The sequence below is a fragment of the Olea europaea genome, chromosome 13, assembly GCF_002742605.1.
Source record: "Olea europaea var. sylvestris chromosome 13, O_europaea_v1, whole genome shotgun sequence".
In the NCBI taxonomy this organism is placed as follows: domain Eukaryota; kingdom Viridiplantae; phylum Streptophyta; class Magnoliopsida; order Lamiales; family Oleaceae; genus Olea; species Olea europaea.
The window spans coordinates 5,688,366-5,707,504 of NC_036249.1; the positions used below are offsets into that span (position 1 = coordinate 5,688,366).

General features: G+C 33.9%; 3 protein-coding genes across 6 annotated transcripts in view; all 3 read left to right on the top strand.

Annotated features, from left to right (window-relative positions):
• Positions 1-976, top strand: part of LOC111407400 (uncharacterized protein ycf45) — a 5,589-nt gene extending 4,613 nt beyond the window's left edge. The window contains exon 9 of one of the 2 annotated variants that reach the window (XM_023036844.1): positions 501-867. In XM_023036844.1, coding sequence (XP_022892612.1) covers positions 501-752 — 252 coding nt within the window. In that variant the 3' untranslated portion in view covers positions 753-867. Of the gene's footprint in view, positions 1-500 lie in introns of both variants that reach the window. The other variant, XM_023036843.1, reaches the window with a different exon arrangement.
• A 3,415-nt stretch (positions 977-4,391) lies between these two features.
• Positions 4,392-8,885, top strand: LOC111407401 (glycine-rich RNA-binding protein RZ1C-like). Of its 2 annotated transcripts, XM_023036845.1 has the most exons (3): positions 4,392-4,518; positions 4,641-4,760; positions 8,379-8,885. In XM_023036845.1, the coding sequence occupies exons 2-3, from the start codon at positions 4,647-4,649 to the stop codon at positions 8,868-8,870; spliced, it is 606 nt and encodes a 201-aa protein (XP_022892613.1). In that variant the 5' UTR covers positions 4,392-4,518; positions 4,641-4,646; the 3' UTR covers positions 8,871-8,885. The 2 variants fall into 2 exon arrangements, with proteins under 2 accessions (XP_022892613.1, XP_022892614.1); XM_023036846.1 differs by lacking the exons at positions 4,392-4,518; positions 4,641-4,760 and adding an exon at positions 5,195-7,736.
• Positions 8,886-13,361: 4,476 nt separating this feature from the next.
• LOC111407402 (glycine-rich RNA-binding protein RZ1C-like) lies at positions 13,362-18,534 on the top strand. 2 transcript variants are annotated; one of them, XM_023036847.1, is made up of 4 exons: positions 13,362-13,488; positions 13,611-13,730; positions 17,349-17,833; positions 18,095-18,534. In XM_023036847.1, the coding sequence occupies exons 2-4, from the start codon at positions 13,617-13,619 to the stop codon at positions 18,330-18,332; spliced, it is 837 nt and encodes a 278-aa protein (XP_022892615.1). In that variant the 5' UTR covers positions 13,362-13,488; positions 13,611-13,616; the 3' UTR covers positions 18,333-18,534. The 2 variants fall into 2 exon arrangements, with proteins under 2 accessions (XP_022892615.1, XP_022892616.1); XM_023036848.1 differs by lacking the exon at positions 13,362-13,488 and adding an exon at positions 14,158-16,706.
• Positions 18,535-19,139: the final 605 nt, after the last annotated feature.

Genomic DNA, 19,139 nt, shown 5'->3' on the forward strand with positions numbered 1-19,139 from the left:
TTACGACATCTGGTATATTTACATTAATATTACATACATCAAAATTATTTTGAATGTTGCCTCATCAAGCATTTACTTACTGATTAGCTTCTCTTTGTTGGAATTATATAGGTTTTCTTATCAATTTTATGGATATTTAGGGTGGGTCCCATGCTTACTTTTAAGTGTCTTATTGAGGAATAGAATTCCCTGTTGGAAGGGAGAGGACTTGCTTCTCGCAGTGGACCAACCGCAAGGGATACAGAATTGTGTGTGATCTGAACCGTCAGATCGTATCTAATCTGAAATCAGCACAATTCAACGGTTCAAGTTGAACATGTGGAAATTCCATCATTCCAAATCAAATTTGATTTGTTTATTGATCTCTGAGTTCGTTGAATTATTTATTATTTCAATTTTCGCTCATACTTGTTGCTATGAATTTGTGAAGGACTCTTTCCTTTAATTTCTGATTGCAGCCTCTGAGTGACTGATCTTGATTCTGGTTGGCTCTTAAATAGGAAGTTCGACTTGCAATTGAATACATTGTGATACCAGGCGGCGAGGCTGTGGAACTTCTACCAAGGCGCACTGAGATAGTCGCCCGACAACTTGAATTGGTCCAGAGTTATCAGTTGGCTGCAGAGAATTCGGGGACTGAATCAAACCCCCGTCTGCAAATTCTTCCTCAGAAATTAAGCAAAAGAACTTCAACAAAACATCCCAAATCTAGTTCAAGTTTCCTTGACAATGGAGGTACATGCGTTCTTTGATTCCCGCTTGTCCCTGAATAATTCAACAGAAATTGCCATTGATTAGATAATATTAAAATATTATACAGTTGTGTAAATTATCTTACATCGTGTATCTTCTTTTCTCTTAATTTTCGTAAATGTTTATTGTTGTGAAGACATTCACTTCACTGTATCAAATTGTTGTACATTGTACAAGAAATGTAAATTTTATTTGATTGTTAATTATTTGAATTGAGCAAAAATGGTTGAACTTTGTTGTGTATGTGTTTTTTATCCATTAACTTTTATTAAAGGCCAAAAGTTATCGTATTTCTGTGGAAAAGCAAGTTCAAGTAAGGGGTGGAGATGATTCAATTCTTTGAATTGGCCAAAAATGGTTGCACATTCTGTGTGTGTGGGGGTGTGTGTGTGTGTGTTTTCTTTACCTGTTAGTTTTTGTTAAAATCTTGAATTAGAAACCATGAATTAACATCGATAAAAAGAGAAAAGCATAGACAATGGAATCGGAATCAATTCCATGAAAATACCTCTAGTATAAAGCTAGAGAGAATAAAAGAAAATTAATATGCTAAAATCATATTGATGATTGGAGGATATTCAATGAAATAGAGGGTATACAAAGTGATATATTTATAGACTATTTGACTAACCAACTAACTAATAACTATTCAACAACTTCAACCGAACTGATCGTTGAGATGGAATTTGGTGTAAGTTAGTTGAATTTGAAGATTCTGAATTCTCTAACAATTTTTATTAAAACTTATCGTATTTCTATGAAAGAGCAAGTTTGTGTAAGGAAAGGGAGTCGTTCAATTCTTTGAATTGAACAAAAATGGTCTAATCAATATTGTGTGTGTGTGTGTGTGTGTTGTGTTTTATCAATTAAATTTATTTAAAGATCAAGATTTATTGTATTCAATGAATGAGATGGTTTAAAGAAGGTCAGGGAGTGGATCAATTCTTTGAATTGGGCAAAAATGGCCGAACTTTGTGTGTTTGTATATTGTGTTTTACCAATTAATTTTTATCAAAGATTCAAAATTTATAGTATTTTTATGAAAGAGCAAGTTCAAATAACTGAAGGGTGTGATTCAATTCTTTAAATTGGGCAAAAACGTTCGAACTTCGTGTGGGTGTTTTTATCACTTAATTTTTATTAAATATCAAAATTTATAGTAATTCAGTGAAAGAGCAAGGTCAAATAGGGGAAGGGTATCAATTCTTTGAATTGGGCACGTATAGTTGAACTTTGTGGGTGTATTTTATCAATTGATTTTTATTAAAGTAGAAAACTTATCGTACGTCCATGAAAGAGTAAGTTCAAATAAGTGAAGGACAAATCAATTATTTATTAACAGAGCGATCACTGAGGTGACAATGAGATTGTGACAGCAATCATACAACATGATTGTGGACGGAACAGGGCGGGACGGGATGGGACGAATGAAGGGCTGGGACCATGTGGTGAAGAAGATAATTAAGTTTTTTTATTTTTGATTTTTAAATTAATCTATACTATTAAATTAATTTAATTTAATTGATATGATCGTTTGTCGAATTAATAAATTGTAAAAAAATAAATGGTTCATTCAATTCCCATAATTCATTATGATATAAAAATTATCAGCGTTAATTTTTTTTTTTTTTTAGTTGTGCCCTATATTCTTTATTCAATGATTTATAATTAAACCAATCAACTCCAGAGGGCCCACTAATCGGAAGATATTCTGTTTTTGACATTTTATGATTGAATAATATTTTTTGCAATCGCTCATTATCACAATATAATGGTTAGTAATTATCTATAATAAATAAATATAAATGCAGAAATATTATTTATTTTATTAATAACTTCAACAGTTTAATACAATATATTGCATTGTATTTAAGCGCTATATTCTTGTATTATAGTTCGGTTTTTTATTTAACTACAATATTGCAACATGGCCACAAAACCGCTTGCGATGCATGTATTTCATATATGCTAATTAAGTACATGTGATATATTATAATTATCTATAAATTAAAGAAATGTAAAAGTGCGAAAATAACAGAAAATTTTCAAGGTCACTGTTTAGTATTTAATTCAAAAATTGACTCAAACTTGTTTGTCCTCATTTCGATAAATTTGATATAAATACAATCCATTTGATTGTAAGAATGAAATTTGGATGGAAAGAAAACGAATTCTAGGGACTCGTATTACCTAGAATTTGTTTTACTGAGAATTGTTAGTTAAATATGTTTAATTGGTATAATTTTTCACTTGAAAAATATTGAAATTTTGGATTTTTTGGTATTCTTTTGGATTTATTTTTCATGAAAATTGTCTATTAAAGAGATAATTTTTTTTTATAACTGTGGATAGAATTTCATTCCATTGCTGAAAATAAAATAAAAAAATCTAAAAAAATTTTAAAAAATAAAATTGTTCCACAAATTTGAGGAAAATGGGTCGCATGTTGGAGGGGCGGGGGCAGGAAGAATTGATTTCCATGGAAAATTTATACAGTCAAACAACTCAAAATGTGGAAAATCCATGAAAAATTTTTCATATCAAATGGACTCTTATATTTCTTTACACTTGGACAAACCTACATTTCCATTTTATCCAATTGTCGCATGATTTTATTCACAAGCGAAAATATTTTATTTCTAAATAATTAAGCAAGTGTGAGATGTTTGGCTAAGTTTAAATGTTTAGCGTAAATATAATTATTAAAAAAAATAATAATTTAAGAGTAACTTATCTAACACCACTAATGTTACAACACGAATTTAAATGGTACTGAATATCATTAAATAAAAGTTACAATTAAATGAATTATGTAATTTCACATTTAATTGAACCTATCACGTAATAACAAACTGATTATATAAATAACATTACTCTAACCCCTTAATTATAAATAATGTTATTTAACACTGTTGTACTAGAGCACTGGTTTAGATAGCTCAACTTAGGCCTCGTTCAATTTCCATTTTTGAAAGAATGAGAATGAAAAATACAGTTGTTACGGGACCAACTTAAAAGATAGAAAGTTAAATATAGTGACTTGATATGATAGATAACGGTCATATTTTTCATTTTTATGGCCAAAAAATGAGAATCAAACGGAACTTAATATATTCAATTAAATAAATTATGTGATATTGCATTTAAAGTATGCCCATTATATAGGGGGCTTTTGTTTTCCCTTTTTGTAAAAATGAGAATGAAAAATATAGTTGTTATGAACTCCACACAAGAGATAGAAATTCAAATTTGATAATTTAATGTGATGAATAACGATCATATTTTTTATTTTAATGGAAAAAGAATGAAAAACAAACCGAGACTTAACATCACATGGTTATCACATCGACACCAATCTAGTAGTAGCTCTCTTTTGACCGACTTTTGAGTTATATGGGGCCTGTTTGGGTCCCTTTTTTCATCCAAAAATTGATTTTTTGACCGTTATTTCACTATTTCAGTCGTTATATTTGATTTTTTCTCCACAGATGAATTTCACTTTTTTCCTAACGATCAAAAATCAATTTTCAAAATCACCCATAAACAGGCTCATGTTCATTTTGGTAATTGGATACTCCACCGCGAGAAAAGAGGTAAACTAAGTAATATTATTTGTATCTTTTTTAGAATTCTTTTATTATTATTCGCGAAAAAAGAATAAAAACAATAGACCGAGAAAAGGAAATTCCCTGTGTCTTAGGGTTTTACTTCCGAAACCAACATTTGCTCTCAAAAATCTTATCTCATTTCAACCTTTTCTTACTGGTAAACCTAATCTTTCTCTATCGCAGACATATACATACGTTTCGCCTCTATATTTAACACTGGATTTAATATCGATGATTCTTTATTTTGAATTGCTAACACTGGATTGATTGGGGTTTCAGAGAGAGATGGCCGGGAAGGAGCAAGACTACCGTATATTTGTTGGAGGGTTATCGTGGGACATCACCGAGCGTCAGCTTGAAGATGCTTTTAGCCGCTTTGGCAAAATTATTGACAGTCAGGTTTGATTTCATACTGTTGTTAAATGCAAATTTTCCTGGAAATTAATATGATTTTATTGCGGTATATGGAGGTTTATTTTGCTTCTATATTCTTTTTTGTTTATTTTGTTAGTTTTATATTCAGTGTCCTATAATTTTTACGAATTTTGTTAAATTTCGTGTGCTTAAATAAGAATCAAAACTCAAGTTTGTCGTGAATTATGTTATATTCACATATATATTACGTGGTTTCCCCAAAAGCTATTTAAAAAACTAAAAACATTGCTACGAATATTCATTTCTTGCTGCGACATTGACAACTAATATTTCTAGCTATTTTAATATATTTTTGCAATCTTTTTTTCTCTCTATCTCTCATCACACTATTGATCTCTCTTTCTCTCTTTCCCTGTATGGTGCTTATGATCTCTGTAATGCCGGCCTTTAGGGCAGGATTTGATGGAACTTTGGGTTCGTTGGGACTTGGGATGTGCTGGATTGCTGAAACCCTATTTCTCTCGTGTTTCATAGTTTGGTTCATGTAGTTGTTTCTGATGTTTGAGTTTCTAGAATCAGTTTTGCATGGGGACTTTGCCAGTTTTACTTGGGATATTTTCAGTTTATTGCTTCATTGAGTCAAGTTCTATTGATCATGTCCTCTTCCCAAAGTTTGACCTTGTCTTGGGGCGAAATTCCAACTATGGTTAAAAGGCTTTCACTTTGGGAAGTTTCAAAGAGAAGAAAATTCCTCCGATTTCAGAAAAGGTCTTTATTGATTTTCCCATAGGCGGGATCTCAATTCCCTATTTTCCCTATAGTGGGTTTAATTTGTATCATTCAGTGGGTATCCAAGATGGCTGGATCGATGCTTTTCTGCCTAGAAATTGAACATTTGGGAAACTTGGTTCTGATTGTTCAGAAGAGGCTGATGTTGAAATTGTCAGGTAACAATAGTGCATTAGGTGCAATAATTCTAAAGTACAACAAGGATTGGATTTCGTAAAGAATTAAAAGTCGGTGCTATTCGTAATTGATGCCCATGGTCTATAATTTACTTGCATGAGGTGTTGTGGATGAGTCACTGATATGGTTGAGCCAAAAGCAATATGTTGTAGCAAACTTCTAGAAGCATCTTGTTCTTGTAAGATTTTCTGGATTTTGGGCATTGTTTATGATCTTTTCTGACTGCGGATGAAAGTTAAGACATTGAGGTTAACTGCATCATGCATAATCGCAGTATGCCATATCATCCATCATTTCGACCCTATCCGTTAGAATGCCTTTTAAATCTGCTCAACGTCGATTATGTTGATCAATCCTCCTGTGCTTGGCCCAATAATGTCAAAAGATTTTATTAGGAGATGTTGCTATTTTACTACAGAGTTTTCCTAAAGTTTTCTGCATCATGGTTTGTCCAATGTCAGTTACAGTAATTTGGGCAAGAGCTGCAGATGGTGGATGCTTCATTAAAGGCACTGAAGAACTTCTACACTCGGCTTCATTTTTCAAATTTTCCGCTAGAACTTCTGCTTGTAGTGCTCTTCATCTCTAAAAAATTTCAGATGCTGGATGTGAAGATATAATTTCTTTCAAGAACATTTTCAACACTCAAGAGGCAGAATCTTTAGAGTTTAATCAGTTTTTAAGAGTGATATGCAGTCGCCCATTTCCGGTGTAGTGGTAATCCTCCCTTGTTAGTCAGAACAGCACAATTAAAATGAGCTAAATTCACTGTGGTTGTCATACTATATTATTTACTCCTGGGATTCCATCCCTCAAAATTGCTCTTCCGTTCTTCCTGCTACTTTACGATTTCAATGACAGAAGTTCATTTTTCTGCCGGAATTTGCTTTCTTTTTTTACTGCGTATCAGCTCAGACCGTATGAAGCAATCTTGTCGAAATGAGAGTGAAGTTCTGTATGAGTTCAATTTTGGCAGAGACAGTGATTTTAAAATGAACACCCTGAATTTTGATTTAGGGTTTAATGTTTTTTTAAGATTTGAGTGTAACAAAGTCCAAAGGCTTGAAGCTGGTCGGTGGTTCATCCAGCATTTTGATTTCTGCAAACTGCATGCTTCATGCCTCAGAATGTTTTAATTATAATTCAGGCGTACTAAGCCGGTTTTCTTTATTTGCACGTTGTAAACTGTCCAGGGAGCAGTTGTCTATAATTCAAAAGAAAGAGTTCAAATTATAACGTTTGATTCCATCCCACTAGAATGCTTATTTTATTGTTCGAGTCTTAAGTTTATCTGCATACTTTTGGTGAGGTATTCTTCGAGGCAGTATCATATTCACGTAACGTTTAGGACAATCTGATGATGTGTACGCATAGTACTTCTTCATTGAAATCAGCATCAAACTTTGAAATGGGGCCTCTTTCCAGATGAAATTTGATGCCTGATTAGTCTGGTTATATATATGCTAAGTATATTCTTCGTTAAATGAGTTATTCATGATAGAATTCTTCCAGGGAATGCTCTCAAGTGACTGACTGGAGTAAATTGTCAGAAAGTAGTCTCATTTGCGTTGCGTTTTAGTGCCTAGTTTTAATTAAATACTGGACTCAGTAAGGAGGCTGGGTTATAGTTTCGGGTTCCATTATTCAGCTCAACTGAGTATGTTCGTAGCTAGTGCTTCGAATCCATTGATCTGGAATGAGATGACTATTAAGGGTGGAAGCTCGTCTTGAAAGGTTTTGTCGAGCTGCACATGTCATGTGATTCTTCCAATGGCTGTATGTCTGTTTTTTTGGATATGTGGGTTGATGAAATATAGTTATTACAGACCAGAACCTGAAGTGTCTAAAGTGGAGTTATTGTAATCAGATCAAGTGGCCAGACCGAATAGATTATGTTCATTATCATTAGGAACCTGTCCTTATGTGATTTCTTGAGTGCTGTGTTATCGATCTGAGATTTATGAAATTTGGGGCCTGTGTAGAACATAAAGTCAGATGATTGAGATCTGCTGTTCTGCTGATTCTTCTACTCATGTAAGACTACTTTTCCCCTTCAACATCATGTTGTACATAAATCCTAAATGAAGCTTGCTCTAAGGGCCATCATAACTTCAGGTTTGGATTAAACATGAGGGCACTAAAATAATACTGTAAACACTTCTTTTCAATATTTTATTTGTGCATGCTTTATGCTTGGTCACTGCTCACTTATATTAGTACTTTGAAATTTTCTATGTAAAGTTATATCTGTTAAATAGAAAAAATTGAACTTTTGTTTGTTCATGTAGCTTGTTTTTAAAATGTGGTATTTGTTTTGCTCACATTTTTTGATGCCTAAATTTGTGCAGCGTGTCATTTTCAGATATATAGCTACAACTCCACGTGCGGGAGCTTCTTAATCAATTGCTATTTTTATATCACATCTTAATGCTTAAGATAAGCTTTTGTTAGAAATAACACAGAGAACTTAATTGTCCTTTCTCATGCCTCTTGATGAATATGAAAATATACTGGCTATTCATGCTTAAGCGTTTGAACTGATAGTGAGATTTATATTTAAGATCACTTGCAGGAATTTTCAAATTATTCCTAATAATCATGTATTGAATATATACTCTTATTTGGATTGGTCAGTCATCCACTATTTTGGTGTTCTCAAGTGCAATCTTCATGTAGATAATGCTAGAAAGAGATACAGGCCGCCCTCGTGGATTTGGCTTTTTGACCTTTGCTGACCGTCGGGCAATGGAAGATGCGATCCGTGATATGCATGGTAGAGAATTTGGAGAGCGTGTCATCTCAGTGAACAAGGCTCAGCCAAAAATGGGGGATGAAGATTCAGGGCATGGCTATGGAGGTTACACTTCAGGTGGCAGGGGCAGTTATGGTGGAGGAGCAAGGTCAGCTGGGCAGGATGAATGCTTCAAATGCGGTCGCCCAGGACATTGGGCCCGAGACTGTCCATCAGCAGGTGGTGGCCGAGGTGGTCGCCCTTTCTCACCTCCACGTTCTAGGTATGGTGGGGCTGGTGGTCGTGGTGATCCCTTTGCAAATGACCGTGGTCGATACATGGATGATAAATATGATAGAGGTCGTCACGGCGATAGGGATCGTTATGACAGCAGGGATGATCGGAGCCGTGATCGATATGTTAATGACAGGTATTAACTGAATTTGAATGGAATTATCATGTCATAATCTCTGAACACTTCCCTTTATTTCTGAAAGGAGAACTCTGATTGCAAAACTTCCTTGTTTGGTTGGGTTGTGTTATATATTATGACATCTGGTATATTTACATTAATATTACATACATCAAAATTATTTTGAATGTTGCCTCATCAAGCATTTACTTACTGATTAGCTTCTCTTTGTTGGAATTATATAGGTTTTCTTATCAATTTTATGGATATTTAGGGTGGGTCCCATGCTTACTTTTAAGTGTCTTATTGAGGAATAGAATTCCCTGTTGGAAGGGAGAGGACTTGCTTCTCGCAGTGGACCAACCGCAAGGGATACAGAATTGTGTGTGATCTGAACCGTCAGATCGTATCTAATCTGAAATCAGCACAATTCAACGGTTCAAGTTGAACATGTGGAAATTCCATCATTCCAAATCAAATTTGATTTGTTTATTGATCTCTGAGTTCGTTGAATTATTTATTATTTCAATTTTCGCTCATACTTGTTGCTATGAAATTTGTGAAGGACTCTTTCCTTTAATTTCTGATTGCAGCCTCTGAGTGACTGATCTTGATTCTGGTTGGCTCTTAAATAGGAAGTTCGACTTGCAATTGAATACATTGTGATACCAGGCGGCGAGGCTGTGGAACTTCTACCAAGGCGCACTGAGATAGTCGCCCGACAACTTGAATTGGTCCAGAGTTATCAGTTGGCTGCAGAGAATTCGGGGACTGAATCAAACCCCCGTCTGCAAATTCTTCCTCAGAAATTAAGCAAAAGAACTTCAACAAAACATCCCAAATCTAGTTCAAGTTTCCTTGACCATGGAGGTACATGCGTTCTTTGATTCCCGCTTGTCCCTGAACAATTCAACAGAAATAGCCATTGATTAGATAATATTAAAATATTATACAATTGTGTAAATTATCTTACATCGTGTATCTTCTTTTCTCTTAATTTTCGTAAATGTTTATTGTTGTGAAGACATTCACTTCACTAAATCAAATTGTTGTACATTGTACAATAAATGTAAATTTTATTTGATTGTTAATTATTTGAATTGAGCAAAAAAGGTTGAACTTTGTTGTGTACGTGTTTTTTATCCATTAACTTTTATTAAAGGCCAAAAGTTATCGTATTTCTATGGAAAAGCAAGTTCAAGTAAGGGGTGGAGATGATTCAATTCTTTGAATTGGCCAAAAATGGTTGCACATTCTGTGTGTGTGGGTGTGTGTGTGTTTTCTTTACCTGTTAGTTTTTGTTAAAATCTTGAATTAGAAACCATGAATTAACATCGATAAAAAGAGAAAAGCATAGACAATGGAATCGGAATCAATTCCATGAAAATACCTCTAGTATAAAGCTAGAGAGAATAAAAGAAAATTAATATGCTAAAATCATATTGATGATTGGAGGATATTCAATGAAATAGAGGGTATGCAAAGTGATATATTTATAGACTATTTGACTAACCAACTAACTAATAACTATTCAACAACTTCAACCGAACTCATCGTTGAGATGGAATTTGGTGTAAGTTAGTTGAATTTGAAGATTCTGAATTCTCTAACAATTTTTATTAAAACTTATCGTATTTCTATGAAAGAGCAAGTTTGTGTAAGGAAAGGGAGTCGTTCAATTCTTTGAATTGAACAAAAATGGTCTAATCAATATTGTGTGTGTGTGTGTGTTGTGTTTTATCAATTAAATTTATTTAAAGATCGAGATTTATTGTATTCAATGAATGAGATGGTTTAAAGAAGGTCAGGGAGTGGATCAATTCTTTGAATTGGGCAAAAATGGCCGAACTTTGTGTGTTTGTATATTGTGTTTTACCAATTAATTTTTATCAAAGATTCAAAATTTATAGTATTTTTATGAAAGAGCAAGTTCAAATAACTGAAGGGTGTGATTCAATTCTTTAAATTGGGCAAAAACGTTCGAACTTCGTGTGGGTGTTTTTATCACTTAATTTTTATTAAATATCAAAATTTATAGTAATTCAGTGAAAGAGCAAGGTCAAATAGGGGAAGGGTATCAATTCTTTGAATTGGGCACGTATAGTTGAACTTTGTGGGTGTATTTTATCAATTGATTTTTATTAAAGTAGAAAACTTATCGTACGTCCATGAAAGAGTAAGTTCAAATAGGGGAAGGACGGATCAATTATTTATTAACAGAGCGATCACTGAGGTGACAATGAGATTGTGACAGCAATCATGACAACATGATTGTGGACGGGACGGGACAGGATGGTCCGAATGAAGGGCGGGGACCATGTGGTGAAGAAGATAATTAAGTTTTTTATTTTTGATTTTTAAATTAATCTATACTATTAAATTAATTTAATTTAATTTATATGATCGTATATATTGTAAAAAATAAATGGTTCATTCAATTCCCATAATTCATTATGATATAAAAATTATCAGCGTTAATTTTATTTTATTTTTAATTGTGCCCTATATTCTTTATTCAATGATTTATAATTAAATCAATCAACTCCAGAGGGACCACTAATCGGAAGATATTCTCTTTTTGACATTTTATGATTGAATAATATTTTTTGTAATCGTTTATTATCGCAATCGTCCTATGTGACACATATATGATGGTTAGTAATTATCTATAATAAATAAATATAAATGCAAAAATATTATTTATTTTATCAATAACTTCAACAGTTTAATACAATATATTGCATTGTATTTAAGCGCTATATTCTTGTATTATAGTTCCGTTTTTTATTTAACTACAATATTGCAACATGGTCACAAAACCGCTTGCGATGCATGTATTTCATTTATGCTAATTAAGTACATGTGATATATTAGAATTATCTATAAATTAAAGAAATGTAAAAGTGCGAAAATAACAGAAAATTTTCAAGGTCACTGTTTAGTATTTAATTCAAAAATTGACTCAAACTTATTTGTCCTCATTTCGATAAATTTGATATAAATACAGTCCATTTGATTGTAAGAATGAAATTTGGATGGAAAGAAAACGAATTCTAGGGACTCGTATTACCTAGAATTTGTTTTACTGAGAATTGTTAGTTAAATAAGTTTGATTGGTATAATTTTTAACTTGAAAAATATTGAAATTTTGGATTTTTTGGTGTTCTTTTGGATTTGTTTTTCATGAAAATTGTCAATTAAAGAGATAATTTTTTTTTATAATTGTGGATAGAATTTCGTTCCATTGCTAAAAATAAAATAAAAAATCTAAAAAAATTTTGAAAAATAAAGTTGTTCCTCAAATTTGAGGAAAATAAGTCGCATGTTGGAGGGGCGGGGGCAGGAAGAATTGATTTCCATGGAAAATTTATACAGTCAAACAACTCAAAATGTGGAAAATCCATGGAAAATTTTTCATATCAAACGGACTCTTATATTTCTTTACACTTGGACAAACCTACATTTCCATTTTATCCAATTGTAGAATGATTTTATTCACAAGCGAAAATATTTTATTTCTAAATAATTAAGCAAGTGTGAGAAGTTTGGCTAAGTTTAAATGTTTAGCGTAAATATAATTATTAAAAAAATAATAATTTAAGAGTAACTTATCTAACACCACTAATGTTACAACACCAATTTAAATGGTACTGAATATCATTAAATAAAAGTTACAATTAAATGAATCATGTAATTTCACATTTAATTGAACCTATCACGTAATAACAAACTGATTATATAAATAACATTACTCTAACCCCTTAATTATAAATAATGTTATTTAACACGGTTGTACTAGAGCACTAGTTTAGATAGCTCAACTTAGGCCTCGTTCAATTTTCATTTTTGAAAGAATGAGAATGAAAAATACAGTTGTTACGGGACCAACTTAAAAGATAGAAAGTTAAATATAGTGACTTGATATGATAGATAACGGTCATATTTTTCATTTTTATGGCCAAAAAATGAGAATCAAACGGAACTTAATATATTCAATTAAATAAATTATGTGATATTGCATTTAAAGTATGCCCATTATATAGGGGGCTTTTGTTTTCCCTTTTTGTAAAAATGAGAATGAAAAATATAGTTGTTATGAACTCCACACAAGAGATAGAAATTCAAATTTGATAATTTAATGTGATGAATAACGATCATATTTTTTATTTTAATGGAAAAAGAATGAAAAACAAACCGAGACTTAACATCACATGGTTATCACATCGACACCAATCTAGTAGTAGCTCTCTTTTGACCGACTTTTGAGTTATATGGGGCCTGTTTGGGTCCCTTTTTTCATCCAAAAATTGATTTTTTGACCGTTATTTCACTATTTCAGTCGTTATATTTGATTTTTTCTCCACAGATGAATTTCACTTTTTTCCTAACGATCAAAAATCAATTTTCAAAATCACCCATAAACAGGCTCATGTTCATTTTGGTAATTGGATACTCCACCGCGAGAAAAGAGGTAAACTAAGTAATATTATTTGTATCTTTTTTAGAATTCTTTTATTATTATTCGCGAAAAAAGAATAAAAACAATAGACCGAGAAAAGGAAATTCCCTGTGTCTTAGGGTTTTACTTCCGAAACCAACATTTGCTCTCAAAAATCTTATCTCATTTCAACCTTTTCTTACTGGTAAACCTAATCTTTCTCTATCGCAGACATATACATACGTTTCGCCTCTATATTTAACACTGGATTTAATATCGATGATTCTTTATTTTGAATTGCTAACACTGGATTGATTGGGGTTTCAGAGAGAGATGGCCGGGAAGGAGCAAGACTACCGTATATTTGTTGGAGGGTTATCGTGGGACATCACCGAGCGTCAGCTTGAAGATGCTTTTAGCCGCTTTGGCAAAATTATTGACAGTCAGGTTTGATTTCATACTGTTGTTAAATGCAAATTTTCCTGGAAATTAATATGATTTTATTGCGGTATATGGAGGTTTATTTTGCTTCTATATTCTTTTTTGTTTATTTTGTTAGTTTTATATTCAGTGTCCTATAATTTTTACGAATTTTGTTAAATTTCGTGTGCTTAAATAAGAATCAAAACTCAAGTTTGTCGTGAATTATGTTATATTCACATATATATTACGTGGTTTCCCCAAAAGCTATTTAAAAAACTAAAAACATTGCTACGAATATTCATTTCTTGCTGCGACATTGACAACTAATATTTCTAGCTATTTTAATATATTTTTGCAATCTTTTTTTCTCTCTATCTCTCATCACACTATTGATCTCTCTTTCTCTCTTTCCCTGTATGGTGCTTATGATCTCTGTAATGCCGGCCTTTAGGGCAGGATTTGATGGAACTTTGGGTTCGTTGGGACTTGGGATGTGCTGGATTGCTGAAACCCTATTTCTCTCGTGTTTCATAGTTTGGTTCATGTAGTTGTTTCTGATGTTTGAGTTTCTAGAATCAGTTTTGCATGGGGACTTTGCCAGTTTTACTTGGGATATTTTCAGTTTATTGCTTCATTGAGTCAAGTTCTATTGATCATGTCCTCTTCCCAAAGTTTGACCTTGTCTTGGGGCGAAATTCCAACTATGGTTAAAAGGCTTTCACTTTGGGAAGTTTCAAAGAGAAGAAAATTCCTCCGATTTCAGAAAAGGTCTTTATTGATTTTCCCATAGGCGGGATCTCAATTCCCTATTTTCCCTATAGTGGGTTTAATTTGTATCATTCAGTGGGTATCCAAGATGGCTGGATCGATGCTTTTCTGCCTAGAAATTGAACATTTGGGAAACTTGGTTCTGATTGTTCAGAAGAGGCTGATGTTGAAATTGTCAGGTAACAATAGTGCATTAGGTGCAATAATTCTAAAGTACAACAAGGATTGGATTTCGTAAAGAATTAAAAGTCGGTGCTATTCGTAATTGATGCCCATGGTCTATAATTTACTTGCATGAGGTGTTGTGGATGAGTCACTGATATGGTTGAGCCAAAAGCAATATGTTGTAGCAAACTTCTAGAAGCATCTTGTTCTTGTAAGATTTTCTGGATTTTGGGCATTGTTTATGATCTTTTCTGACTGCGGATGAAAGTTAAGACATTGAGGTTAACTGCATCATGCATAATCGCAGTATGCCATATCATCCATCATTTCGACCCTATCCGTTAGAATGCCTTTTAAATCTGCTCAACGTCGATTATGTTGATCAATCCTCCTGTGCTTGGCCCAATAATGTCAAAAGATTTTATTAGGAGATGTTGCTATTTTACTACAGAGTTTTCCTAAAGTTTTCTGCATCATGGTTTGTCCAATGTCAGTTACAGTAATTTGGGCAAGAGCTGCAGATGGTGGATGCTTCATTAAAGGCACTGAAGAACTTCTACACTCGGCTTCATTTTTCAAAATTTCCGCTAGAACTTCTGCTTGTAGTGCTCTTCATCTCTAAAAAATTTCAGATGCTGGATGTGAAGATATAATTTCTTTCAAGAACATTTTCAACACTCAAGAGGCAGAATCTTTAGAGTTTAATCAGTTTTTAAGAGTGATATGCAGTCGCCCATTTCCGGTGTAGTGGTAATCCTCCCTTGTTAGTCAGAACAGCACAATTAAAATGAGCTAAATTCACTGTGGTTGTCATACTATATTATTTACTCCTGGGATTCCATCCCTCAAAATTGCTCTTCCGTTCTTCCTGCTACTTTACGATTTCAATGACAGAAGTTCATTTTTCTGCCGGAATTTGCTTTCTTTTTTTACTGCGTATCAGCTCAGACCGTATGAAGCAATCTTGTCGAAATGAGAGTGAAGTTCTGTATGAGTTCAATTTTGGCAGAGACAGTGATTTTAAAATGAACACCCTGAATTTTGATTTAGGGTTTAATGTTTTTTTAAGATTTGAGTGTAACAAAGTCCAAAGGCTTGAAGCTGGTCGGTGGTTCATCCAGCATTTTGATTTCTGCAAACTGCATGCTTCATGCCTCAGAATGTTTTAATTATAATTCAGGCGTACTAAGCCGGTTTTCTTTATTTGCACGTTGTAAACTGTCCAGGGAGCAGTTGTCTATAATTCAAAAGAAAGAGTTCAAATTATAACGTTTGATTCCATCCCACTAGAATGCTTATTTTATTGTTCGAGTCTTAAGTTTATCTGCATACTTTTGGTGAGGTATTCTTCGAGGCAGTATCATATTCACGTAACGTTTAGGACAATCTGATGATGTGTACGCATAGTACTTCTTCATTGAAATCAGCATCAAACTTTGAAATGGGGCCTCTTTCCAGATGAAATTTGATGCCTGATTAGTCTGGTTATATATATGCTAAGTATATTCTTCGTTAAATGAGTTATTCATGATAGAATTCTTCCAGGGAATGCTCTCAAGTGACTGACTGGAGTAAATTGTCAGAAAGTAGTCTCATTTGCGTTGCGTTTTAGTGCCTAGTTTTAATTAAATACTGGACTCAGTAAGGAGGCTGGGTTATAGTTTCGGGTTCCATTATTCAGCTCAACTGAGTATGTTCGTAGCTAGTGCTTCGAATCCATTGATCTGGAATGAGATGACTATTAAGGGTGGAAGCTCGTCTTGAAAGGTTTTGTCGAGCTGCACATGTCATGTGATTCTTCCAATGGCTGTATGTCTGTTTTTTTGGATATGTGGGTTGATGAAATATAGTTATTACAGACCAGAACCTGAAGTGTCTAAAGTGGAGTTATTGTAATCAGATCAAGTGGCCAGACCGAATAGATTATGTTCATTATCATTAGGAACCTGTCCTTATGTGATTTCTTGAGTGCTGTGTTATCGATCTGAGATTTATGAAATTTGGGGCCTGTGTAGAACATAAAGTCAGATGATTGAGATCTGCTGTTCTGCTGATTCTTCTACTCATGTAAGACTACTTTTCCCCTCCAACATCATGTTGTACATAAATCCTAAATGAAGCTTGCTCTAAGGGCCATCATAACTTCAGGTTTGGATTAAACATGAGGGCACTAAAATAATACTGTAAACACTTCTTTTCAATATTTTATTTGTGCATGCTTTATGCTTGGTCACTGCTCACTTATATTAGTACTTTGAAATTTTCTATGTAAAGTTATATCTGTTAAATAGAAAAAATTGAACTTTTGTTTGTTCATGTAGCTTGTTTTTAAAATGTGGTATTTGTTTTGCTCACATTTTTTGATGCCTAAATTTGTGCAGCGTGTCATTTTCAGATATATAGCTACAACTCCACGTGCGGGAGCTTCTTAATCAATTGCTATTTTTATATCACATCTTAATGCTTAAGATAAGCTTTTGTTAGAAATAACACAGAGAACTTAATTGTCCTTTCTCATGCCTCTTGATGAATATGAAAATATACTGGCTATTCATGCTTAAGCGTTTGAACTGATAGTGAGATTTATATTTAAGATCACTTGCAGGAATTTTCAAATTATTCCTAATAATCATGTATTGAATATATACTCTTATTTGGATTGGTCAGTCATCCACTATTTTGGTGTTCTCAAGTGCAATCTTCATGTAGATAATGCTAGAAAGAGATACAGGCCGCCCTCGTGGATTTGGCTTTTTGACCTTTGCTGACCGTCGGGCAATGGAAGATGCGATCCGTGATATGCATGGTAGAGAATTTGGGGAGCGTGTCATCTCAGTGAACAAGGCTCAGCCAAAAATGGGGGATGAAGATTCAGGGCATGGCTATGGAGGTTACACTTCAGGTGGCAGGGGCAGTTATGGTGGAGGAGCAAGGTCAGCTGGGCAGGATGAATGCTTCAAATGCGGTCGCCCAGGACATTGGGCCCGAGACTGTCCATCAGCAGGTGGTGGCCGAGGTGGTCGCCCTTTCTCACCTCCACGTTCTAGGTATGGTGGGGCTGGTGGTCGTGGTGATCCCTTTGCAAATGACCGTGGTCGATACATGGATGATAAATATGATAGAGGTCGTCACGGCGATAGGGATCGTTATGACAGCAGGGATGATCGGAGCCGTGATCGATATGTTAATGACAGGTATTAACTGAATTTGAATGGAATTATCATGTCATAATCTCTGAACACTTCCCTTTATTTCTGAAAGGAGAACTCTGATTGCAAAACTTCCTTGTTTGGTTGGGTTGTGTTATTTTAAAGAAGTTTTTTAATATTTAACCTTGAGTAAACTCCGTGAACCTTGTGCCACCAAGTCTAATAGTGCAAGTTAATTTCGTGATGGTGATGTAGCTAACTTTTTACTGATTGTTTTATTCATTATGGCTTCATGTATATGTGCAGGTATCCCACGACTGGGGATCGCTTTGTGGTAGACAAGTATGGGGGCTCTGATCGTTATCCCCAGAATGGGTACGGTAAAGACAGATCCTATGATAGGGATGGAGGTCCCCGAGGTAGCAGTGACAAGTATGGAGGCGGAGGTCCTGCTCGTTATGAGGGCAGAAACTATCGGGAGAGGCCTGGTCCCTATGACCGTCCTAGGAGGGGAGGGCGCCCCCCTACCTTTGATCGTTACTAGGAGGTCTATTTATATCTGCTGTTTATTTAGATCCTTAAAAAATTTGAATGTCGGGACTTAGTTGGATTTTAGATTTGTTTTCTGTGGCATTACTCGCAAATCAGGATTGGCTGATGCAATTTAGTTTTTTCGAAATTTGCTTTCCTTTGTATTTGCCATTTGAATGCATGCGTACGGATTTATGGAAATTTGTCTTCTGGAACCTTTGTTTAGCATCATTGGTGTTTAACACCAGCTTATGTGGTAGTGCAGGTTTAATTAAATGAACCTTATAATTTCATCTTTAATTTAACATCTTACATAATGTCATGTAGGCTTTAGTGTCACTGATGTTAGAATTATTTTAGATTTTAGAGATTCTACCCTTTCCCCCAAGAAAGGAGTGGCATGCATATCTTATATTCCACGGTAAAGTTTTCTTGACCCGTTTTCAATAACAATTCTAGAAATATGACATATTAAAAAGCATATATATATATATATGTATATCAAAAGCTATTGTATAGTGTTAAATTGTATTCCAGGGAAATGTTCTGGTCCCGTTTGCAACAATTATTCTAGAAATGTGACTTTTTTGGAATAACATATATATCAAAAGCTACCATATAGTGTTAAATTACAGGGGAAATTGTAGTCATGCTAGCAACCTTTCACTTTAATGTAGATTTAATTCGAATTTTTTATTTTTGTCACTCACAATACCAATTTTTTCAAAAACTCTCACCTGAAGTTTAAATGGATGGTTTTTGTTAATTTGATTGTTAGTTGTCCATAAAAAATGAAGTTTGACCTCTTTTGACCAATTTA